Genomic DNA, 25,993 nt, shown 5'->3' with positions numbered 1-25,993 from the left:
TGGGCTAGGCTGGGGGACCTGAATTTTACTGTAGATGATTCTAAAAGTTTGTTGCTCTAGTTTAAGACGACGATGATGATTTTCTCACCTTCCCCCCCACCCCCATGTATTGCTCCCCCAGCTCTGCAATTCCAGCTGTGTGTTCTCTGCTTATAAAGACAGGTTTGCTACAGTTACAAAAGCCCAAAAGAAAATATTCTTCATTCATATTGAGATTTTACACCAATATATTCTTTTTCATTATAGAAATCTCAGCGTGTAAATGTCTCCATTTATCTTTAGATTCTGACTGGAGGTAACTGCAAACTCTACAAAGACCACCAAAAATGCATTTTTAAAAAATGTATAGTTTGGTTCCCCCGTGTTTTAAGAGAAATAGTCCCATTTAGATTTGCCATAAATTAGATATTAAGTGCTGGCATTTTTATTCTGAATCCACCCTGCATACAGAATGCTTTGCCTAATGTCTGTGGCAAGCAACAGAAGAATGTATTCAAAACCCGAGGAATATTAAAAACCATAAATGTGAGAACAAATTTAATTAGAAGAGGAGGAGGGAAATCAGCTAGACAGGTCTTTGCTTTACAGCTACCACCATAAAACAATTACCTGGTCAAAATCCAACTTCATGATGGCCGTCTGAAGATATCTCACTCCGCCATGGATCAATTTAGTGCTTCTGCTGCTGGTCCCCGATGAGAAATCATCTCTTTCTACAAGGGCTGTTGTTAGGCCTGCGTAACCAGAAAACCAAATTAACTTCTTAAATTACACAATTTGTATGTAATTCATTAAAGACCCTTCTCTAGGGTAGAGACAACCGCAAGAAAAATTACACTGAACATGGATGAATTTGTATTCAACGTGCATAGTGCCAGCTCTTTGGCAATGAAGAGTAGCTGCTTCTTCAGGGAAATCTTTGGGAAAAGAAGTGATACAGGAAAATAAGTACTGCATTAGTACTTATGAAAGTAAGTACTATATTAGTTAGAGGAAAGTGTGTGAAGAGCACCAAGGGTTCTGTAAACAAACCAAAACCTAATTTCTTCTTTCTCATTTCCCTAATACACAAGAATACCGAAACACCTTAGCACAATGCTAAGGCTACAATCCTATAGGCCAGAGGTTTTCAACCTTTTTGAGTCCACAGCTCCCTTGACCAAGTACATTCTTTCTGCGGCTCCCCATGGGGAAACACGCTCCGAGCCTCAGAAGCACAATTTTATCACCCCTTGCCTTCAGAGCGAGCAGCCCCTCGCCACTTTTCGGACACCCTCCCTTGTAGAGTGTTCCCTCAGCCTCCTCTTCTCTTCTCTCCCCTGGCCAGCTCCAGAGGCACCATTCGCCTGGGGAGCTTAAAGCCAGGGCTGCTGTAACAAAGAGCCACACAAGCCTTTGGAAGGCAATGATGCCAGAGGGCATCAGAGGAGGGAGGGAAGGAAAGAGGGACAGAGGCTGGTGTTGCCCGTGGCACCCCTGACCATCATTCAAGACGCCCCAGGGTGCCATGGCACACTGGTTGAAAACCACTGCTGTAGGCATTTCCCTAGAAGTAAGTCCCACTGAACTCAGTAGGGCTTACTTCTGAGCAGGTGCTCACAGGACTGCACTCTAAATAAGATTAAAGTTGGACTGTGCACAGCAGTCCAGCCAGGACCCCAGTTTATCATTATGTTCGCATACTTAAAACCGCTAACTATGAGGGCAGCTAGATTTAATTAGCTGAAATAACCAATCAACTTCAGCTTTAGTTGAGGCCAAATTTTAAGATATCAAAATTAAGGACAAGAGTTATTTGTTTGTTTTTAGGCTGCTTGGATTATTTGCTTTACTGCAAGAAGGAATGGAAATGACAGATTTTAATGGTGGCCTTTCCTTTTAGCAATGAGTGATTATTAAATTAATACAATGAAGTTAACAAACATCTATTTTACTCTTCCTTCAATATATCAAAAAGGCACCTGTTTAAAAGTTTCAGTAACATGAAATATGTTATTTACATCTTTATAATTTAAAATCCAATGGATTAATCAATAAAAATCCTACTATCACTCGACAGTTATTATCACAGAGATTAGTTATCCTGCAATGCACCTCATCTACCTTTTTGTATACACAATAAAAGTAGCAAAAGTGAATGAAAAGAAAAAGATGAAGGCAAAACCAGGGTTCCTCTCTTTTTTTCCTGCCATACACACATGGAGGAGGAATGGATTCCACTTTAAGGAGAAGAGGGTTATCCTGAATATTTAAGGTCAGAGGTGGGCTGATTTCAGACCTATGCAGCCTACTTTTTTTTTCCTTTTCTAGTAGTGGAGAAACATATGCTCAATCTGCAGAACAAGGGTATTCAGCTAACTTGTTCTGTCAGCGCAAGAATTTCCACTTGCACAGTAGAACTTTCCTCCCTCTAAAAGGTAATGGGACCCCTGACCATTAGGTCCAGTCGCGGACAACTCTGGGGTTGTGGCACTCATCTTGCTTTACTGGCTGAGGGAGCCAGGGTACAGCTTCCGGGTCATGTGGCCAGCATGACTAAGCCACTTCTGGCAAAGCCAGAGCAGCGCACGGAAACTGTGTTTACCTTCCCGCCGGAGCGGTACCTATTTATCTACTTTCACTTTGACGTGCTTTCAAACTGCTAGGTTGGCAGGAGCAGGGACCAAGCAATGGGAGCTCACCCCGTCGCGGGGATTCAAACCACCGACCTTCTGATCAGCAAGCCATAGGCTCAGTGGTTTAGACCACAGCACCACCCTAAATCCATTCTGAGGACTGCCCTAACTTTCCAGAGCAGATTTGGGTACAGTACAGGGGACACCCAGGGAGAAGGGGGTGGGAGATCTGTTGTGCAAACAGAAATTATTGAGCCGATGAATTATTGAGCTAGTGAAACTGAATTACTGTGTCGCCAAATGATGCATGTCTGAAAAGTGTGCCGCCAACATAAAAAGTATGGAAAGCTTTGCAATAGACATACTTTATGCCACAGAATCCCGACTACACATTCTTGCCCAAGTGCCCTGCTAGTTTACGGTCCAATTATATTATTTCCAAGAATCTGAGCGAACCAGCAGCTTACATAGTACACTACAAATTGGGCAATGATTGAAGGCTTGCTTACAGTGCATAAATAAAAAAGGCTAATCACCTCATTCCTACTTCCAGAGGAAAACACGACAGTGGACAATCACAAGTAAGAAAACCAGTTATAAGCGGAAGTGACCATTAGCAGTAGCTGAGATTTATGAATAAAACTCAAAGGCCAATTTCATGAAATTGTTGCCGATGGTTTTATTGTTTATTGTATGCCACCCTGGGGTCTTAAAGGGCGGGATATAACTATTGAAAATAAAAAAAATCAATTTAAAAGGACATGGGACATCTTTTCCCTAAAAGCAGTCATGGGGAGATGTGAGCCAGCGTGGTGTAGTGGTTAAGAGCGGTGAACTTGTAATCTGGTGAACCGGGTTCGCTTTCCCGCTCCTCCACATGCAGCTACTAGGTGACCTTGGGCTAGTCACACTTCTCTGAAGTCTCTCAGCCACACTCACCTCACAGAGTGTTTGTTGGGGGGGGGAAGGGAAAGGAGAACGTTAGCCGCTTTGAGACTCCTTCGGGTAGTGATAAAGTGGGATATCAAATCCAAACTATTATTATTATTATTATTATTATTATTATTATTTGAATCTGGACCATAGCTGTCAACTTTTTCCTTTTTTTAAGGGAAATTCCCTTATTCCGAATAAGATTCCTCACAAGAAAAGGGAAAAGTTGACAGCTATGATCAGGACCACTGTACTGGGAGATGTGGAAATTGAAACTTTAGAAGGTGCCATTTCCCCATTTAAATTCCCCCCTCCTAAAGCTCCAATTAGTCATGGGAGTGGCTGGGGGGAGAAGAGAGACAACATACTTGTGTTTTTCCTGCTTCAGGATTTTTGGGTACAATAAGAAAAATGTTGCAGAGGGAAAGAGTCAACACTACCCCCCAGCGCCAAATGATGTAGCTCTGATTCCTTCAGGTCTGGTTCCTTCAGGTCCTTCAACTGATTTAAGCAAAAATAAGGGGGGATGTCATGAGATCCAATCATTTAGTTTGGTGCTAAGAAAATTCCACAGTCTAAAGAAAAAAATGTTAAGGGGTTTATTGCAACATTGAAACTGATATGTTGCTCCTTCAGATTCTAACATGGATTAGCTAAAAGTGAAAATGTATACATTACAGACAACAGGTTACTGGATGAAATGAACTGCACCCCAAGATCCAAAAGGGCAATTTGCTAACAGGTAACTTTGGTGCCAAGATCAGTTTAACTTTCAGGTATATTTTCAAAAACCAATAATGTTGACTTAAATAAACACTGAGGAATAAGTTGCACATAACTACCATTCACACCAATTGTTAACTCCCTGGAAAAAGAAAAGAAAAAGCTGAACCATTAGTAACTGCAGTGTGAAATACATGAATTATCAGGAGATGACGATCAGCAACAGGCAGACAAACACAGACCATTACTTGCCTGTTTCATAAAATGTAGTAATTCACAAAATAAATCCAATTAAGATAAGCACCTAGAGGACTAGAAACTGCAGTCTCCGGGGGAGGTAAATCATAGCGATGTAGGGATCTTTTTTTATATATAGCAATCCTTTTAAAACTAAAAGAAAGTTCTGCTGATGTTGCAACTTTTGAACAGTCAGTGCTCTCTCTTCCCTGTGGCAGTTTCTCAAAAGAGCGCAAGAAAGAAAACAGGAAGGAAGAATGAATGAAAACAAGTACAACAAGATTCTTGCAGAGGTTGCTGAAGAGAGCAGCATGACTGTGCATATCCAAGGAGGAAATGCAGATGATCCAACACTGTGAGCTCTCCTTTCACCAGCATCACCTTAAGGATTTTGCAGAGCTTTATTGCAAAAGTCTAGCATAACAACTACATTAGCCTCTCTTGGTCTCCCTAAACTTTCATGTCCTTAAAAAAAAAAAAAACTAATTATTCCCAGCAACTTTAGAAGATCAGAGCAATTTATTTTTGTCAAATGTGACTGAAGATTAATGGATACAATCAGGAATAATTTGGCAAAAACGTATCAAAACACAGAGAAAGCAGAATTTATTAAGTGAAGCATTAAACTTAATATGAGTGCAAATCCCGTGAATGAAGAGCAACAATACACAATTCATTAACCAAATGCCTATGATTATTTCACACTTCAGAAAACTACCAATACAATCAAAATATATAGGAGGAAAAGGATAAATACAGATTAGTTCGGTGTTGTTTTCACATCTAGTTCTACCAACATGGCCAAAAAGAAACACCCCAAATCTTAAAATACATTGGGAAGCTTGATTTACAATAAAATAAAATAAAATAAAATGATTCAAGTGGTGGGGGGGAGAGGGAAAACTGCCTCCATTTAAGGTTAATCTAATATACTATCAGTAGGCTTAGATACCACACTTCCAGACTACCTGGGTATTGTGTTGGAATGTGGGCAGGTTGGCAGCAAAAGCCAGAATTAACGACTTGTGGCTGAACCACTGACTCTTGTCAAAGGCAATTAATGGTTCCTGTCAATAGACTAGTAGCACGTGGCAACCAGAATTTTGTTTAATTCTTTTCTCTGGGGGGGAAAATGTTACTGGGGTTATCTTTGCAACAGAAAATGAACCCATCAGCCCATTAACGCAGCCGATGATCAGGGATAACTGGTGCTGTAACACAACAACATCTGGAGAACAAGTTCCCCACACCTGCTTCATAACCGAACTAACTCCCCAATCTTATTATTTTCTGACCCTTTAACAATGGGCACTTTGCTACATCCTCCACGTCTATGACATGCATTTGTGGGGGTACCAAGAAGTCATGGGCCCATTTTAAGTCTGGTCACTGTGCTGGTTGTGACAGATCTATTCCTTGGCCAAAGCCAGTATTTCAAAAGGTCCTGGGTTAATTACAGACCATCCCATCCCAGGATTTACACCATGCCGGAAAGACAAGGGGGGTTCTGGAAAGAACAGTGGTCTGCTAGTATCTGTAATGTAATTTCATTGGAAATGTATTTCACAAAGAATAAATAGAGTTGGGAAAAGAAGGTGGCAGTTGGCAACTGCCAGTTGGGAGGTTATTCTGTTCTATCTTTAATGTAATATATATAATTTTCTGTTTTACACTTCGAAGTACTCATTTTTACATCCTTAAGATATCAATGACTTCCCTTCTTTTCTTTCTGTGGTTCATTTTACATACCATAAATCCCTGCATATTTTACAAAGACTATACCATTCAGCATTCCATAATTATTGCATCCATCAAAACTTATTTACACTGTTGAATTTAACTTAATGCTGCCAGCGTTTTCAGCCGTCCACAATTATTTCCCAGATGTTCAATAAACGTTTTCCAATCTTCTCTAAACGTATGTTCTTCTTGTTCTCTTATTCTATACATTAAAGTCTGCAAGCTGCACATATTCTTAAGTTACCATTCTTTTTTGGCTGGGACCTTTTTCATTTTTGTAAGGCATATATTTTTATCACAACTAGCTAACACGGCCTACTTGTGGCTGTGGGGGTGGGAAGAATCCGGGTCACGAAACTCCACCTCGACAAAGCATATTCTGCATGCGGATTATTATTTCTGCAGATTCCTGCCTCCGAGTTTCCCACACCCTCTGACAACAACACCCTGACATTTGCTGGATGGCTTTAAGTACATTCAAAACGCTTGTTCAGGTCTCGGGGATAAAGGGATGCCCACGCGTGGCACAGCTGACCTCGGTGTGCAGGACTCACCTCTCGTAACAGCATCTAAAGCACAACCACTTCCCGTAGCACCTCCGCCTATGATAAGAATGTCAAATTCGCAGGTTTCTCGCAGGGCCTCCAGCTGACTTTCTCTGCAGGGAAGGGTGCTGAGCATATGCAAGGGCCGACAGTCCAAAGCTTCGACAGATGCTAGAGCACCCTGCAAAGGTAAGAAAGCAAAGCGGTCACAATTGGAGCAAGCCCTGGAATAGCACAATGCTGGGATTTTAAACTGAAGCCGCTAGTTCAAATCCCTCGTGTACCACAAACTCACCAGGTAGTTTATTGCAACCTACTAACTTTGGAGCCTCGGCCCTCTGCCAACAATATAGGTATAACATCACTAGGCTTGTTGTAATGTCAGTTAAATTCATGTGTGCATTTGTTTCGTACGCTTAAACAGTGCTATATAATGCCAGGTGTTATTAATATTAATCTGAACTAACTGGGGGAATTAAGACTGTCAATCAGATTACTATAAATTTACGAAGGTTGTCCAGCATACTAACAGCGAAGCAACTCATACTTCACTTTTTAGAAGCTGCTGTAAAATACACATGTGATACCGTCAATTGGATTAGCACATGCACACTTTAATGGCCAGGCTTCCATAAGCAGTTGTGATTTTTTTTTTAAGTCCTCATGAAATTTTCTCTTCACATACACATTATTGCAAAACAATTTTCTCTAATATAATTTGTTTTTGTACGATTCACAAATATATGCATTTTATGCATATTTTACCCTAGTATACACATTACTTGGCTTGAGTTCTGTATTGCAAAATACAGAGAAGTGTGAATTTTGAAAGATGGCTGCGTTTCGGTTCTCATACTGTCTCGTAAAGCGAGAACTAGATAGGGTCACCCTTAAATGTGAACTGAATTTCTCCCCCATCCCTATTACAATAAAACTTATTTAAATTCCTTTAAACTTTCCAAGCTCTTGTTTTCGGAGCAGGAGAGCAAACCATAACTGTCTCTTTCACAAAAAAGCAAGTGTGATCCTCAAGAATCCGTTGGTCATATTCTACATTTTCACCTCCTCCCCTATTCTATTTATCTTGTAGTGGTGAATATGGGCCAATTTGAATTCCATTTTGCCATGCTTCTCCACAGTGGTAGAAGTAAATAGGAAGGCTTAAATCCTATTAAAATGTGCTCTACAATATATTTTCATAAAGCTGACTTCATGTTTGGAAGCTGCAGCATTAGTGGCTGTACGCCAAGCCAAAGAGATGAGCAACTCCCAAAAAGTCACGACTGCATTTTCAACTGTGTAGACTGAATATGATACCTTGCTTACTATTTGTACGGAAGATGATATTAAAAGGCAGACATGGGGGACAGGTGGCAAACCACATGCACATTTCAGCTGCTTTGAATCAATCCATTGACCAAGCTTCAACTCACATCAGTGATATTCAAGACATTTTTGATATTTTGCAATGTTATATTATTCGCTTATACAAACTCCTATTCTCTGCTTCTAGCCATGAAAGGGAACAGATAAAAGAAATCTGATGGGGGATGCAATATTTACCTGGAAGTAAGTCTCATCAAATGCAATGTGACTCACTTCTTCATCCAAGGATCACAAGGTTGTTTACAATATAAAAACACAAAATACATAACATAGTAACAAACAAAAACAACACCCTGTCTCCCACACACAGTTTAAAAGGCCATAGATTGTTCAATTAGACAAAAGGATAGTAGAAGAGGAATGTTTCTACCTGGCACCTAAATCTATATAACAAATCACAGAATTGTAGAGTTGGAAGGGACCACGAGGGTCATCAACTCCAACCCTCTTCAATGCAGGAAACTTTTTGCCCAATGTGAGACTCAAACCCGCCACCCTGAGATTAAGAGTCTCATGTTATCTGGGCAAGGTAGACGCTCCTACATATTCTTCTGGAACTGCAACACCTGGGAATAGTAATGGGAGCCCACCCTACTTTTACAGGTGATGTATCACAGCATCATTTTTCTTTACATGCACCACAAATGAGCCCTGAAGAATATTCCCAAGACTAGGGGCTGGTTTAGTAACTATTAAATCCTCCATGCTGAATGTCAGCCTGAGATTGGGGGGGGGGGGTATGGAGAAAATAATGGAATGGACATGGAAACTGCAGTCAGAATCAGGATCAGGATTATAGAGTTGGAAGGGACTCTAATGATCATCTAGTCCAAACCCCCTGCAATGCAGGAATATGCAGCTGTCCCATATGGGGATCGAACCTGCAATCTTTAGCAGCATGCTCTAACCAACTGAGCTAAGCTGTGTAATGTTGAAGTCTTGCAGCAAAGATGTGCCTGAGTACAAGGGCTCAGTTTTATTGCCCACCATGCTGTTTACCCATCAACACAGTAGCTCTGGCCAGGCATTATGCCTTTTATGGTGCTGCGTCCCTGGGAATGATTAGTGCATAAACTGGGCCAGGCTCTTAGCTCTTAAAAAAAAGGTGCTCATCCAGGCTTCTTCTAGACCCACCAACTAGAATGTGTTAAATGTGGAGGTGGGGGAGAACCACACCAGAAAATCTTCCTGTTTCCATCTTATGAAATATCAGAGCATTACAGTGGTACCTCGGGTTAAATGCCTAATTCGTTCCGGCGGTCCGTTCTTAACCTGAAGCATACTTAACCTGAAGCACCACTTTAGCTAATGGGACCTCCTGCTGCCGCTGTGCCGCCAGAGCACGATTTCTGTTCTTAAGCGGAGTTCTTAACGTGAAGTGTACTTAATCTGAAGCATATTTAACCCGAGGTACCACTGTATATCCCAACATCATCCAGGCATATGGTATGAAACATCATTACCTTCAAAATAGGATGGTAGTCCTGTAACCTAATCCCAAAATCTTGACAGGACAAACAATTTCCTGTTAACTACCTACTCACAACGGCTGCCTGTGTCTACGTGCGACATCACCACAAAATCTCTCCTCTCTGCTAGCAGCATTTTGCTTCTCATGTTACTTAAACCAACCTAAAAATATATGGGAGAGAATGGCAGTAACAAGGCCATTTTACCAGTGGCAGCATAGTAAATGAGGCAGAGCAAGTCCAGATTGCTCCCTATCTTAAGAGGGGTGGTAATTGTCTCCTTCGCCATTGCACAGATGCATTACCACTTCCTGTGCCCTGAGCCAAAAATTAAGCTATGTAACTTAACTGAATCTTTAGGATGCATGAAGAGTTATATAAATATAATAAGCTAGCCAAGCAGATTCATACCAAATCTTCTAATCGCTCCATAGAAGTTCACTCCTTGACTTCTGGAGTTCATTACTAATATTATTTTAAAGTGTTGATAAAAGCTTTTAAAGGCTTCATTTTCAAGTGAATACAGTGGCAACCAAACAATACCAAGCCCGAAAGAGATGGGCGACTGGCACACTTGCAGAAAGCCGTCTTGTTACAAAGGAAATGAGATGCGTCTAGGGGATGTACGGTACAATCTGTGTGCATGCTAATTGAATTATGTCTTCTCTCGGTGCTGGGGAGCATTGAAAAGACTCATTTAGAAAAAGCCAAGAGACCTCCTGCACCGGGTAGCCAATTAGAGCGCGTCTTGGGGCAACATCCCTTCTTGCATCTTGCAGGCACAGAGGTCTTTCGCCCTGTCATCTGCGTGATTGGCAGGCATTATTAAAAAGAGGACAGTTCGGCTGCCAGACATGCCCACAGCTTAGATATGTCAACACCGTAAATGGGCTGTCCTCCTTTGCGTCAATCCCCCCAGTTATATCCCACCTGCTGTCCTTTATCGGGTGCATGTAGGCAATAGCTGCAAGGGGGACAGCACGGCACAATGGATGTGCAAGTTAGAATAATGTGGAAGCGTAAAAATCATATGCTGCTCTCTTGTCAGGCCCTTTGTCTCAAGCCTTCACAGACAATGTACAGTGTGGCTTTCCAGAATCAGTTGTTATGATGGAGCCACGTGGGAGAGGGGAGGAAGAGAAAGTGTACCTTCTTTCCCCCTCCCTCTCTTGCACCCATCCACACTTTCCACTTCTCTTTCTGGTGTTGGCACAGCTCTCTTGCTCAAGGCAGAGCCCGATGGCTGGAAAAGAAGGCAGACCAACTCCAGCTCCACTGAAGCACTACTACCTCAACAGCCCTTCTGCTTGAGATAGGAACCTGTGGACCTGGCCTGGATAGTGGCCTGGTTTCTGCAAATATGAGGGATCCCAGATAGGAGCTCGCAGTGATAGAAACTCAGGTATATAAGCTAGGCGCCAAATGGCTCCTTAAACCAGGGTTACAGTCGCCAAAACTGAATGCCCAGTTGCCAAACGACCCAAAAGTCATAGCTTTCAATACGACTTTATGGTTCCTGAAATTCATTCTGATTGTGCAGATAAAATATAATGTGCTACAAGATGTGCTGCTAGTGTGTGAAAACAGTAAAAATCCAAGGATCCCCAGGCATGCACCTCCAGATGGTGGAGATGTTAGGCGCCATGCTGGCAACTGGGTGCCTGGCAAATTTCAAATGCCAGGAGCTCACAGTTGCTCTAGTCCTTTTTTACTGCCATGCCATGCTGCACTGAGCTAAAGTTTGTCTTACCATGTCATTCAAAATGGGGCTCACAGTTTAACTCTCTCATCACCAGCCACGAGCTCTAGTCAAGAACAAGCATAAGCTCCTGGTTAGTGAGAACGGAAGATAACCACAAGCCCTGGTTGAGACAACACGCTAAGCAAAATTTTGCCTTAGTTCACTGTAGTAGTAAACAAAAAATGGGAAAAAGCAAAGCTGCTACAAGAGACAATTTGGGTGGAATGCTGAAACATACCACATTTACAGCATAGTTAAGGAGGTGCCTGAGTGTGCATCTAATGCTAAGCCACAGTTAAGGTCAGTAAGGCAACAACAAACCATGGTTTGCATGGAACTGACAGAGAGACTTTCCACACACTAATATATCATGACTCCTGTATGAAGCTTCTCAGTAGCATCTAAAATAGATAAGGAGCCCTTTGGATGGGTGTAGATTGATTACATTGATAAAGTAACCAGTGCTTTTTTTCTAGAAAAATAGGTGCCAGTTGTTATAGTAAGTGTTACACTTTTTAACAACACGAAAAAGAGGTGCCAGTACTGCGTGCCCTTGAGTACCCCCTTGAAAAAAGCACTGAAAGTAACTAGGAAGAAACAACCTCATCTCCAGCACATTTCCAAAAAGCCCTGATTATGCAAATGAACCTTTAGACATAAACACATCAGCTGCTTCAACAACAGCTGAATGATAAAAACAAATATAAAGCCATCCATCTACATAGTACTTTACAAAGAGTGAGAGGGCAGGTCCCTGCCACAAGGGAGGTACACTTTATAAGCCTGGAGCTCTTTGTATTATTTCCCCTTCTCCTTGCAGAATAAGGAAATGGATAAGGTTTTCTCTAAGCAGCTATAGAAGAAACCCACTATGAACAAATGATATTTATTTAGAGTCAGTATGCAAGTATAGAATGTATCTTAGACGTACAAAGCACACAGAAGCACAGGCCTCCACAGACAAGTTTTTAAAGAAGAAATGGGGATAAGAATACACAAATGTGCACTTCACATTTGATGCACAATTTATATATTTTGTACTGTGGGAAATACAAAATAAAGGAATCTCAGAGTTGTATATTCAACGTAGGGCTATGAAGATTGTTCCAACAGCACGAGCATCTCTGCTTGCTGGACTGAATGATCTCCCCTCTCCTCCCATGACCCACTGTCCTGGGTTTCACCTGACCCTCTGGAACAAATTTGGGGACGGTGTGGGAAGAGGAGAGCAGGGAAATCCTGATGCTCCAAAAGGAATCATTGTGCTGGCTTCCACTAATGCAACTATTTAGTTGAGCACAGCCCTCAGTGTGATAACTGCAAGAAGAGAACGGAGGGCTGCAAGGCCAGAAAAGAGGCAGGTATTTAGTCCATTCTCGACTGAAGCTTCTCCCACTTTGCTTAACACAGCACCATCCCAGTACAATGTGAATAGTCTCATTCATTCATTCATCTTACTAGTTGCTTATCACCCAATGGTTTTCAAGCAACTTACAGCGAAGAAAAATATACAATACATATTACCATTCTAATACATCAATATTTCATGTAATGTAACATTCATTGGGGGGCATACCAGCTGTATAAAAGTAGCAAACAACAAATAATAAACCCATTAATTAGCAAATGAACAAAACCTCAATCTCCCCCAGTGCAAAAATCACTCGCATTGAAACAACATCCCCCCCCTTTAATCTTCCCCTCCACCCAGAAGTCTGGGGTCAAGGCCAGCTGTTGCAAATCTGCGGTGGGTGGGTCCAGTGTCCTCCAGGGATGGTCCAGCAACTCTCCTCTCCCTTCAGGGGGAAGCAGCAGCAAAGCAAAGCAGGAAGATGATAAAAAAAAAGTTCTACCTGCTTTGCAGTTGACCCAGCTACTGCTCCTTTCCTGCTGCTGGTGGGGGTGTGCCATTAGAACGAGGGAGTCACATATTTCAAAGGTTCAGTTTATAAACTTCTGCACAATTTTTTAAAATGCATAAATCAGTTTCTACTTACATGCTTGTTTCTATACTGAGAAAACTGGGAGAGGCCAAACACAGTCGCTACAGCACCGCCTCCAATGAGTAAAGTCCCTTTCAAGACCCTCCGAAAAGCCATTTTTTACTCCTAGAAAAGAAAGAAAACAAGAATGTTCACAACCGTACTAAGTCAGGGAAGAACACTTGAGGAAGTAGCTGTCCTCAGAAGAAGAAGAAGAAAGAATACATACAAATATGATAAAGTGATCTGTATGCAACTTCTCAGCCACAGTGGTTCTCAAAGCAGTTTGCAGTAATAAAAATAGATTTTCAGGCAGATGGTAGTTATCCTCACAACAACAGATCCAGAATGCCAGTCAATGGGATCATGTGACCCCTGGCTCTGGTTCCCCAACAGGTAGCAAACGAGAGGGGTACTGTGGGGAGTCCTCTCCCCAATCTATCAAGTGCTCTTGCTGCTTTGAAAAAATTGTCTCAGCAGTTTTCAGCCCTTACAACTTCTGAGGCAATAGCTGTTGGTGGCCCTAAGAGAACATTGATCTATAAATTCCCACCACCACCACCCCCCCAGCATAAGCACCTGAGTGGCAGCAAAGGGACATAGTAGGGGAGACTTGTTAAGAAGCATGCAGCCTGCATGCATGCAAGCATGCAGTTCTCACATGCAATCCATTTCGGGAACTTTTCACCTTGAACTCGAACACACCCTGGAAACAACACATTAGGGATTAATGTAGCCCAAAGACAACAAAGAGAAAATCCCAAACAATGCCATTGTATCAAAAGGGAATTACCGAATTTAGTAAAACAAAAAATCAAATTGGCGCCGGCTTTCACAAGAAACACACTAACAGGCACATTTCAAAGCATGTTTAACTAATGGAAGGGTTAAAGTATACAAGCTCTACTAGTATACATACCGGTAGCAAAGATAGGAAGCCATAGAGAGAAAAAGAGAAGAAAGGACACTAGTGAAGACTAAGAGAAGGGAGATACCAAAGGAAAAATGAATGCTACCTAGAGCTACTCGCTGTAGAAAGAAAAGAGGGTGTTGCCGGGGTAGAAGGAAGTTCCGATAGTGATTTCGTGAGGTTCACAGGAAGATTTTAGGAGCAAAATCAAAAGAAAACAAGTGAGAGACTTGCAACACTAGATGAGACTAAGGAATAGTTAAAAGCACCACCAAACAACTCCAACACTAGCCGTGGTTGCATCCATCTTCTACCCATCCCAAAACTAAACTCTGCAAAAGGAAAAACTACTATTATTAGCTACATGATGTGACTTTCCTTCATTTACCCCATCTTCATGAGCCAGGTGTTGTTGGTTTTCAAGTGATTGAACCTTTGGGGGCAGTGAAAGAAGAAAAGGACATGGGGACAAAATTCTCTGTTAACAGTAAGGACTAGCTCCCTTCTCTGGTCATTTACCCCCCCCCCATCCGCTGTGGCCTTTCCAAGCTTCAAAATCCAGAAAACCACACACCTATAAACTTATATTAAAAACTACCTGGACTCCTTGGGGGGGGGGGGGATAATAGGATATAAATTTAATTAAATAAATATTTAAGATGGAAGCATACGAGGAAGCTAGCTCAGCGGCAAAGAAGAACCCTGGATTGCTAAACAACTTTGCGGTGTGCTTGCAGCAGAGACAAAGGGGAATGTAAACAAGCCAATGTGTCAGTACTATAGTAGTATCACGCAGAGTCAGCTTGGTCTATATAGGGGAGGTGGCCTACGAGGTATCTGGCTCCCGTGTTGTTTAGAGCATTAAATGTCAAAAACATTCGGCTTGAACTTGGCATAGTAGCTAACAGGCAGGCAGCGCAGAGCTTTCAACATGACCATAAAGAAGGCTGAGCGCCGAAGAATTGATGCTTTTGAATTATGGTGCTGGAGGAGACTCTTGAGAGTCCAATGGACTGCATCCATTCTGAAGGAAATCAGCCCTGAGTGCTCACTGGAAGGACAGATCCTGAAGCTGAAGCTCCAATACTTTGGCCACCTCATGAGAAGAGAAGACTCCCTGGAAAAGACCCTGATGTTGGGAAAGATGGAGGGCACAAGGAGAAGGGGACGACAGAGGACAAGATGGACAGTGTTCTCGAAGCTACCAACAAGAGTTTGACCAAACTGCGAGAGGCAGTGGAAGATAAGAGTGCCTGGCATGCTCTGGTCCATGGGGTCACGAAGAGTCAGACACGACTAAACGACTAAACAACAAAATGGTATGTGTGAAGTTGAGTGTCCTGCTGAGCACTCAAGCAATTGCATTCAGAACCAGGCACGAGGGTAGCCCCACATACCATGCATTGCAGTAATCTAATGAGATTTATCATCACCTGGATCCAGTCCCCACACTACACAACAGCTCCTTCAGAAGGAGAACAACTTTACTCAGAGCTGGCACATAACCCAATTTCCAGGCCTGGAAACCACCACCCATCTTGTCAGGATTCAGCTGTTAAAGGAGATTTGGGGCAAGGTGCCCCCTGTCACTGGTATGCTGATGATAACGCAGCTATCTGAATTTCCCCGCAACATCTGAATAGGAGAGGCCAAGGATTTCACCCATGCAAATCATGTGCTCTTCCACTGAACTATGGTCTCCCCAAGCATAATCCCATTAACCCTTTTGTGCATCCTCTTGTTCCTTATGTTGCCAGTACCAACCAATCCACTGTTCTTTTTTCTTTTTTCTTTTGTTTTTTAAACCACTCGTTTCAAGGGCGGTTGTACCAGCACAGCACTATGAGTATCAAAGTCTGTAAATTAAGAAGCAGCTGCCAACAGGTGCGGCTTTGCGTGCTAGCAGAAGATTAGCTGTGGAATGAGAAAGACAAGCTTATCAAATGCGATCATCAGTTGCACCCTGATAACCCATTGTTTGTAGGTGCTAGATGGAAAGGCGTTCAGCCTTTCACCAAATTCAATTATAATTACACCCTCTCTTTGATGAGCTTTGTTCAAAAGGCATTGAAGAGCCATATGGAATTCCCTCCCCCATCCCTTCCCAAAGTGCACAGGCCTGTTACAATGTAGCCTTTCCCCCCCTTTTCTTTCTTTTTCTGCAGCTTGCCTTGCCAATAAACCTACAAAAACGATTACCATCCAGGAATCTTTACTAGACAATCTACTTGCTGCCTCACATGTGGCCTGAAATAAAACAAATACATGCTTTTTAAAAGAGAGACACTTCTTTTCCCATTTCCACAAATGTCTCTGCTTGACCACCAAGAAACTACTCCTGCGACCCACAGGTAAAGCTCCACAGGTAATGCCAGCTATTTACAACCTTGGTGCATATGCTGCTCCGACCCATGTGAGACGAGCTTTATGAAAGCAAAGGCTGAAGTTCCCAGAACAGATGTAAGAGCCAGGGATGGGGTGAGCTAGAGTGAAATCCTGTTTGTGCACTCCAACACTGGTACCTCTAGATGCGAACAGGATCTGTTTCAGAGCCCCATTCGCATCCTGAGCAGTTGACAACCCTCAGTGCTGCTTCTGCGCACACGTGGGTCGCGATTCGGCGCGCATGCACGACCCGCCGAACCCAGAAGTAATCCGTTCCGTTACTTCCAGGTTTGGCGAGTTTGTAACCCGCAGCAAACGCAACACGAGGTACGACTGTAAATAAATTATTGTTCACCTCCGAGACACCATCTGCTGCCAGTTATTTCTTTCAAAATCAAAACTCTTCTCCAAAAAAACCCAAAAAACAGTCTCTGACCATGCATTCAAGTCATGTGGCTATTAAAGTGTACATCTGAACTTCTAGCACATGGTTGGGGAATCCTGTTCACCCCAAGGGCCACATTATTCTCTGAGTGACCTTCCAGGGGCCACATGGCAGTGATGGATAGGGCCAGAGCAACAAATGAATATTTTACCTTCTAGGTAGGTTCTACGCACACACGCACACCACTCAATTCTCCAGCCAGGAAAGCAAATGGGATTATCCAAGGACACATTCTAGCCAGGCAAAAACACCTGAGGAAGGAACAAAGCAGAGCCAGTGAAGGAGGACATGACAAGGGGAGAGGGTGTGTGGCTCAGGAGGGAGTGCAGAGTGGAGAGAGTCCCAAGGGTGAGACAGAGAAGATTGGAGGGCTGCATTTGGCCCCTGGGCCACAGGTTCCCCACTCTAACAAGCAAACAATGCCTGTCATAAGAAATCTCAGTTGACTGATCATACAAGTTTATGAATGTTTAGAAGAGAAAATCCCACTGTTCAATTGGGCTTGCACCCAAGTAAGCCTTAATTATTTACAAGATATTTAAACAATAAGAAGAAAACAATAGGTTTTTTGTGGGGGAAATATACTCCTTGTCAGTGCTATTTTTCTAGAAAAAGAGGTGCCAGAACTCACCAGGAACACCTCCCTTGTTCTCTTATGGTGCCCACTTGAGAGTTCTGGTGAGCTCCTGCTGAAAAAAGCCCTGCTCCTCGTTTTTAAAAATGTTGTACTCACATTATTTCCAAGAGGCATTTCTTCATGTAAAACAGGAAAGGGGGAGGTTGTTCTTGCAATGCCTTGTATTGTAATAAATGGTTTGAAACTGCAGACCCATTGAAATAATAATATAATAGTAATAGTAATAATTTATTATTTGTACCCCGCCCATCCGGCTGGGTTTTCCCAGCCACTCTGGGCGGCTTCCAACAAAGATTAAAATACATTAAAATGTCACACATTAGAAACTTCCCTAAACAGGGCTGCCTTCTACAGACATTACCAATGATTTCAATGGGCCTGCTCTGAGTATGGCTTACCAGTAGATACAATCCATTAACTTTTGTTAAACTCAGCTAATAAAAAAATTAAATTGCAACACTTTTCAGTCAATTAAAATGTTTTAAATTGATTAACTGATTAACTGACTGATCACTGCAGCTTTCATTTTTCTCCCAGGAAGACCTGTGCCTGCCAAGATTGCAAGAGTGGCTCAGCACACCCATATCAATCTTCAAATTAGGTATGCATGCATCCTCCTTTTAATATAACTCTTTGGGACATCAGAATAACTGGCTAGAACATGTGCACTACTTAAAACTGTTTCAGCAGAAAGAAGCAGTCTTGTGAGCATTACCACTGTAGATAAAACAATAATAAAACTAACTATACTATTATAGCCACTATCAAGTCAGAGTGAACTCTGTACATAGTTAACAGCTGGGTTAAGTCCCAGGGGAAGGGCTGTAGATCAATAGCAGAGAAGGAAGCCACAGATTCAATCCCCAGCATCTCCAGGTAAGGCTGGGAAAGTCACCCACTTCAAACCCTGGAGACCCACTGCCATCCAGGCACTGCAGCCAATACTGACATAGATGAACCTACGGTCTAAAGCAGCCATGGCCAAACTTGGCCCTCCAGCTGTTTTTGGACTACGATTCCCATCATCCCTGACTACTGGTCCTGTTAGCTAGGGATGATAGGAGTTGTAGTCCAAAACCAGCTGTAGGGCCAAAAACAGCTGTAGGGCCCAGCTGGTCTAAAGGTATGAGGCAGCTTCCTAGGTTCCTAGTCACTTAACTTGTATTTTTTCCCATACTGCACAAGGTTGGTTCCTCCATATCCGATTGCTGCAGGCGTTAATACTGCACAAGGTTCTCTTAGCATTATATTTCGCTATATAAAAATGTAAGAATGTCATCATGCAGCCCCCACTCGAGGATCTGTAGTGCTGCATCACAATCCTGGAGTTGCATGAAGTCAGAGCTGGATAGAGCGAAAAGCGAAGATAGACTGCATCATGGCGTTGGCCATGGCATGGAAACGAGAACGGTTACTGAGAAGGTGGAAATGGCAGCTTAAGACAACATCAGAAGTTCGAGTAAAGCAGAGATAGAGGAAACTGAAAGGAAAATGGTGATTTTAAACCATGGTAGAGGTTCTTCGTGTGGAAGAACTGAGGCATATGCCCAGTATGCTTTTCTTAAAGACTAAAATATTTAGTTGGTGGCTACAGGAAAACTCAGGTTAGGTGACCACAAAGACAACTGGCCAATAATAACGGTAACAGTGTCTGTTCTGCAAGGCAGTGGTGCTTGGTATTTTTTTGAAGCTGAGTTGTTCACAGGGAGTCAAGTTGTATTCTTCGTTGCTATCAACCAGGGGCGCAAGCCAAGCAATTGGCTTTTCCCCTCCTTTTTAATTAAAAAGAGATTGCATTTGGACACCAGGGAGGGAAGCAGCTTGACATTTGACTCTAAAAAGAAAAGGACCAAGCTTTTTAGATTTTTCTTTCTTTCTTCCCTCCCACCCTCACTTTGGTTAAGGCTAGATATAAGCAGGTAATGTTTCTCGAGTCGTAATATGTAGAGTATTTAACGGAAAAACTGTCCCAAATTTACAAGCATCCCAGGTTTTTGCATCAATATGTCATTTAATACTATTCACTGCATTCTACAGTTCAAACAATGTGTCTTTTTTCTAATCTGTTGTGGTTGTTTTGTGTTCCTTCTTATTTTCTGCTGGTTCACAGTTTAAGTTTGTACACATCTACTGAAAATGAATCCCACCAAATTTAAAGGGCATTACTCCCAGATAAGAGGGTCTAGGATTTTTCAGCATCAATATTTTCCCCCAGACACATTAATGCGTCAAGCAAGCCATCCTCCTTATGGCACCCGGATTTCTTCAGAGATAAATCAGACCAAACAGCATGTATTGCATGACTTAGTGCAAATACACAAGTTTAGTGTGAATGCACAGGCACCTAGAGAGAAGATTGCAGCTGCTCTGCTCTACCCCAATTGTTCTGATGCTGCACTGTGCTAAACTATAGCATGGTTTGTCTTAATGTGCCATACAAACCCCAGGCTCATGGTTTCGATCTCCTGCACAAACCATAAACCATGTGCCAAACCTTAATTACAGCTCATGTAACATGTGGAAAGAGCTGCCAGGTGCTAAACACCTCTCCCCCTTCCCATTTTGCAACATGAATTTATTTATTCTGGGGCAACAGATAAAACGGTGAAATCCACAAATCAATTGAACAGTAATATTTAAGCATCACCACCCATAGCTTGGTTTTATGACTCGAAGTAGATTTGAAGGGACTGATTTCCAGGTAATTGTGCATTGGATTGCATCCTTGAGGCATAACCTTAAACATGCTCACTTAGAAGTAACTCTCATTATTTTTAGTAGGCTGTATTGCTTAGTAAGGCTGGAAAACAAGCCCACTTATCTTGAAGTGAGCCTCACTGGATTCAGTAAGGCTTTATTTCTGTGTAGACATGGTTAGGGCTGCACTGGTGTTTAGGTTGGCAGTCCTATACTAACATCTAAAGGTAAAGGTAAAGCTACCCCTGACCATTAGGTCCAGTCGCAGACGACTCTGGGGTTGCGGCGCTCATCTCGCTTTACTGGCCAAGGGAGCCGGCGTACAGCTTCCGGGTCATGTGGCCAGCATGACTAAGCCGCTTCTGGCGAACCAGAGCAGCCCTCAGAAATGCCGTTTACCTTCCTGCAGGAGCGGTACCTATTTATCTACTTGCACTTGACATGCTTTTGAACTGCTAGGTGAGCAGGAACAGGGACCGAGCAACGGGAGCTCACCCCGTCACAGGGATTCAAACCACCAACCTTCTGATCAGCAAGCCCTGGCTAACATCTACTCAGTGGCAGGGTGGATTTGATTTAAATCACGATTTGAATCACTAGTCAGTAAGGCTCAGGGCCAATTTAAATTTTAAAAATCCGATTTAAATTTTAAAAAATCCATTTATTTTTTTTAAATCGGCCCTGAGCCTTACTGACTAGTGATTTAAATCAAATCCACCCTGCTCAGTGTGGTAATTTCCACTGAGTTCCACTAGAGTTACTCTATATAGGTTCACAGCACTAACAGACTGCAATCCTAAACAAGATTGTCACAGCTACACCTTTCATCACTCCCCAACATCCCCTTTTTTCCTCCACCCTCCTCCATCTCTCCCACAGGAGCTCCTCAAAAGCCTTCTCTGCTTCTCTTTCCCATAGTTGCTTCGGCAAGGAAAGAAAGTGGATGCAAGCCATGGCTGGCACTGAGGAATTACAATGCCTCTCCAGCTGGGTAGGAGGAAGTTGAAACAAACAAGAGTGTGCTTACATTCAGCAAGGATGTTTGCATCATGGGTTCCAGCAACTGGTTAATGGGCAGAGGTCGGTGGTGCTGCTGCCAGGCTGCAATTCAATTAGGATGCAGCTACAAATTAAAACCAATGCTTATTTCGGGTTTACTTATAAAGACTGTAACCCACCTGGGCAAGCTTCATGACCCAGGATGGGAACCACAGGTTAAGGAACACTGTTCAAAGGTACCAAAATGCTTTTCCCTACTGACTTGAAGAAACAATGCAAGACATATAACTTTCTATTACTTCTTGGTCACTGCCAGTTTTATCCCTTCAATGACATTGCAATGCATTTGTAAGTTGTGTTTTTTCTACAGTGAGCCATGTTAAATCTAAAGGGATCAGGCACAGCATAACATTATTAACAAGTATCTGCAAGAAGTGCCTTCTGTAAAGCTCTACAGAAGTACCAAGCACATTTGTCAATACACTGAAACAGGACTAGACATGCTGAAGATGACCTGCATCCCTCTTACTGCCACTAAGGAAGTCAAGTTTAACAATACACAACCACTTGTAGGCCACTCCTTCTATGCATGCACGGTAGGATGAAGATAGAAGTTGCTTCTAGGTATCATGGGTGCACTTAAATAGGATTACGAACTAGTAGCAACATGTCTAGCTGCTTCTGAGATTTTAAGCATAATATATGAGAAAACAGCACAATTCAAACTACTTAATTAAGTAGCTAAAATAAGTTTGGGCATTTTGCACCTTTGTCCCTAAGCAGCTTGGAATATTAGGAGGTATATCCTTTCTAAATGTACCTCCCTGTAGTTTAAAAAAAAAAGCCTATCAAGAAAGTTTTGCATCAAGTTTTGTAGACACAGAACCATTAGATGGAAGACAGAAAGGTTAAGGATTTTTAAAGGTAGCATCTGGTTCACACGACACAGTAAGTCAAACTATGAGTTTACTAGGACTGCATGAACATGCAGGCCTGATTAGCTATCATTTGGCTTGCTGCATCATACAAAACAGTGTGCCCTGTTACACCCCACCCCCATTTTGGTATAGGGAGTCTACAAGGGCACAACATTCACATGTACTTATCTATACAGTACAGTACTACCTATCCAACAACCCAGATCAATGCTTCATAAGGCGTCATTAGCAGTTTTCATTCTATGTGTTGGTTAACAATTCTCAACACACACAAATACAGTAAGTGCATTGAGCTTAAAAGAACCCATTAATGGCAAAAAAAAATCACCCACCCAGAAACCTTAACCTTATTTTTGATAGCTCTTTGAAGAGGATCAGTATATCAGAAAAACCTCAGCGTGCAGAGAATGTTTGAACTAGGAAAGGACACAAGGAGGCAGCTGTTAACCAATCTGTTTGCAGTAACACAAAACTTTCTGCTCGAGTGATAACTTAAAGACTGCTTCTATAAAAGTAGATAGGTTGAGATTCAATCCTAAGCACTGGTTTAAAAAAAGAGGGAAGGGAAAGGGTCTTAATGACTAATGTGAAAGAATCTCATGTACAGTACCATACTTTGGGCTTATTCCAAGATTTAGAAAGCAAAAACTAAAATGAATCATTATTTGTGAAATACATGGTGAAATTTGATGACTAGTCATACAAATCATACAAAATCCGGTGACCAGTCATACAAAAACCTAGCCAGTTCTGCCTTTGAATGCTTAAAACTCTGGCCACTTGTAACACAGGCTACAAACAAACAGAACACTCTTTCACTCTCTGCTCCCCTATAAGGGGTTGTGAAAATATCATGATACTCTGCTAAGCACGTGGTTAAAGGCTGATATGTAGCTGGCTCAACATACAGTTTGAGCTGGAACAGGGTAAAAGGTTTTTAAGACGCCACTGCACAGGGTCACGAATCTATCTTCAAAGAGCAGCATATCTATTACTACCGCTTCCAGGCTGAGGACCTGACCTCTTGCTGCTCCAGGTCTCAGGTGAGTGAGGCTTGATGAACAATCGCTCCTTCTGTGGGAGTGCACAAACATGCACATATACATGTTCCAACCATGAGTGCACCAGGAACCACACAGAAGTCTAGCTTGGCTAGCCGACCATTAGATACCTACAGGTAAACCTTGCATCCTCTCACTTCCTGTATTGCTTCTCCTGTGGTTTCCTGTTGAGGTTAAACAAGGATCCATGGTCCCATTGCTATAGCAGTATTATTCCTTCATGCCAGCTTCAATGACCTCAAACATCATTGCCATGGTGACAGGAGATGCAGCAGAATTTTAACTAGCAGGCTAGAGTTCCGGATGGATGGCAGATGCAACGGATGATAATAAATATAATAATAATATACTACTTATACCCCGCCCCTCCCCGACCACTCTGGGCAGCTCCCAACAGAATATTAAAAACACGATAAAACGATGTGAGGGATGCCTCAGTTGCCCCAATAGAGGCCAGCCTTGGCAACAGGCAGATATAAATACTCAAGGCCAGAGCACATGTTACTCTCACCTCAAGAATACAACTGGAAATAGCTTCTCTGTAGTTCCTACACCCACCCACATGCAAGTGCTGGTTCTAGCATAAACAATTACAGTATTAACCTTATGACTTGCAACCACTGAGTGGCAAGTTCCTGAAAGCTGGTGGGCAGGGAGTGTGGAGAAACTCACAACGTAAGTAAACGTACATGGTCAGACCAGGAAACAGACTGTCACTGAAATACCTTTGCTGCCAGTGTTCCCATGGCAACCACAACATGTGCTTTCAGAGATGTAGTCCTCACTGTGCCTAACAGTAGGGCCAGCCCTGCATTCCATTCATACTCTTCCATAGCACTCCCATTTTATACTGCCTGCATTAAATCAATAATAAGGAGGAGGAAGAGGAGGAGGAGGAGGAGGAAGAGAATTAGCTACTATTTACAAACTGGAATCTAGAAAGAACACCCAGACAACTGATTTGGGAAGGACCCAAAGGAACACTTAAAAAAAGAGTCCTAATCAAAGTTAATTAATAAAATAAGTAAGTCAACCACTTCACAATTTTCCCTATAAGGCTATACTGTTAAGGGGCCTCTCATTTCTAAAAGGAGAAGTGCTAAGGCTCACCCTTGCTGAATTTCCCCTTGACCCAGATATGCTGAGACATGCTGGGATTATTCAATTGGGGAGAGAGCACTTAGCCCATGCTCACAGCACTTCTGAGTTCACCGCAACATCACATGTGGCGGGTAAGCTGACCCCCAAGTATCAAAACAGATTGTGGCTCACACAGCAACATATGAGGAAGGGCCAGTACTTCTCCTGCCCCACTAGTCCCATCTATAGATGCCAGTGGAGACCTGTGGGTTAGCTCCCAGACAAAGAAAATGCGAGGGGTGCTCAGCATCAGCCACACCACGAGGACAAAGCCTTCTGCACATGATCGGAGGCGGCCTCGCCTTCTTCACACCTGTACCACATGAGCCCCTTGCATCGACAACAGGATCTGGGACTGAACCAGGCTCGGGGTGGGTGGGGGGGTCGAGAGAGAACCCTAATAAAGCCCCCTGCCTCTTAGGTCCCTATCAGGGCCATGAGGCCCTAAGGAGTTCCAGGAGGAGACTCACAGTTTCTCGGCCGAGAGAGAGACCCTGCTTCTCCTCCGAGGCTCAGCCACGCCGGCGCTGCTTTCCCGGGGAATCTCTGGCCTGAAGAGGGAGGCGTCCGGTGTGGAGCAGGAGGAGGAGTCCCCGCGGCAGCACCTCCCCGAGGCCTGGACCGGGCTCCCCCTTCCCCCTGCCAAGCACGACGATGACGCCCCCGGGCTTCCCAGGAGCCCGCAGCCGAGCGCGGAAGCCCCAGGAGAAAGGCGCTCGGCTCCGAGGCAGCCTGGCGCGCACCGGGCCCTGTGGCGGAGGAAGCCTCATGGCGAGCGGGGAAAAAGCGCCGCCACCGCAACCACCGCCGGCTCCGGCGCTGCTCAGCTACGGCCTCGCATCGGGCAGACCCCGCACGCGAACCCGCGGCTCCGCTAGGCCCAGGCGCCGCCAGCCTGCGCGCAGAGTGTCCGCCTTCCCTGCGCGCAGCACGGGGGCCTCTCCGCGCTTCGCGTGCGCTGCCCGCAGGGGCGACCCCCGCCGCCACCTGAGCTGCGCGCCGCCCTTACCTGGCTTATTTTCCAGCCCGGCACCTGTTTAGTGAGTCCGCATGGGTTTGCCTTCCTGGCGCGGCGCCTCTTTCCCCGGGGCGACGTCTTCTTGCCAAGGCGCCGAGACGAGAGGCCCCAGCGGCTGACTCCCTTCGCTGCTGCTGCTGCTATTGCTACTCTGCTGCTGCTGCTTCTCCCTCCCTCCCTCTCTCTCCGCTTCCTTAAGGCGTGTCTCCACTAACCGGCTAGCGAGGAAGCAGGTTCCCGTAAGGTCCCGGCTGGGCTTGGCGCGGGAGAAAGAGAGGAGAGGACAGACGTCGCCTTCCTTTGCAAACACGTGTGGAAGTCCCGAGGGAGACACCAGAAGAAGCGCTTCTTTTTTGGAAACGTGCCCTCCTCCGAGGCCTCTCCTCTTACAG

At 43.6% G+C, this 25,993-nt stretch overlaps 1 protein-coding gene across 1 annotated transcript in view; it reads right to left on the bottom strand.

Annotated features, from left to right (window-relative positions):
* The window catches only part of GPD2 (glycerol-3-phosphate dehydrogenase 2), a 79,586-nt gene extending 53,854 nt beyond the window's left edge, over positions 1-25,732 (bottom strand). The window contains exons 1-4 of the mRNA XM_033165222.1: positions 25,593-25,732; positions 13,387-13,497; positions 6,803-6,974; positions 610-734 (exon numbers count right to left, since the gene is read on the bottom strand). Coding sequence (XP_033021113.1) covers positions 610-734; positions 6,803-6,974; positions 13,387-13,488 — 399 coding nt within the window. The 5' untranslated portion in view covers positions 13,489-13,497; positions 25,593-25,732. The remainder of the gene's footprint in view (positions 1-609; positions 735-6,802; positions 6,975-13,386; positions 13,498-25,592) is intronic.
* Positions 25,733-25,993: the final 261 nt, after the last annotated feature.

The sequence above is a fragment of the Lacerta agilis genome, chromosome 1 (assembly GCF_009819535.1).
Source record: "Lacerta agilis isolate rLacAgi1 chromosome 1, rLacAgi1.pri, whole genome shotgun sequence".
Lineage (NCBI taxonomy): Eukaryota > Metazoa > Chordata > Lepidosauria > Squamata > Lacertidae > Lacerta > Lacerta agilis.
Note: the sequence above shows the minus strand (reverse complement) of the source record. Positions and strands in the feature narration are given on the sequence as shown.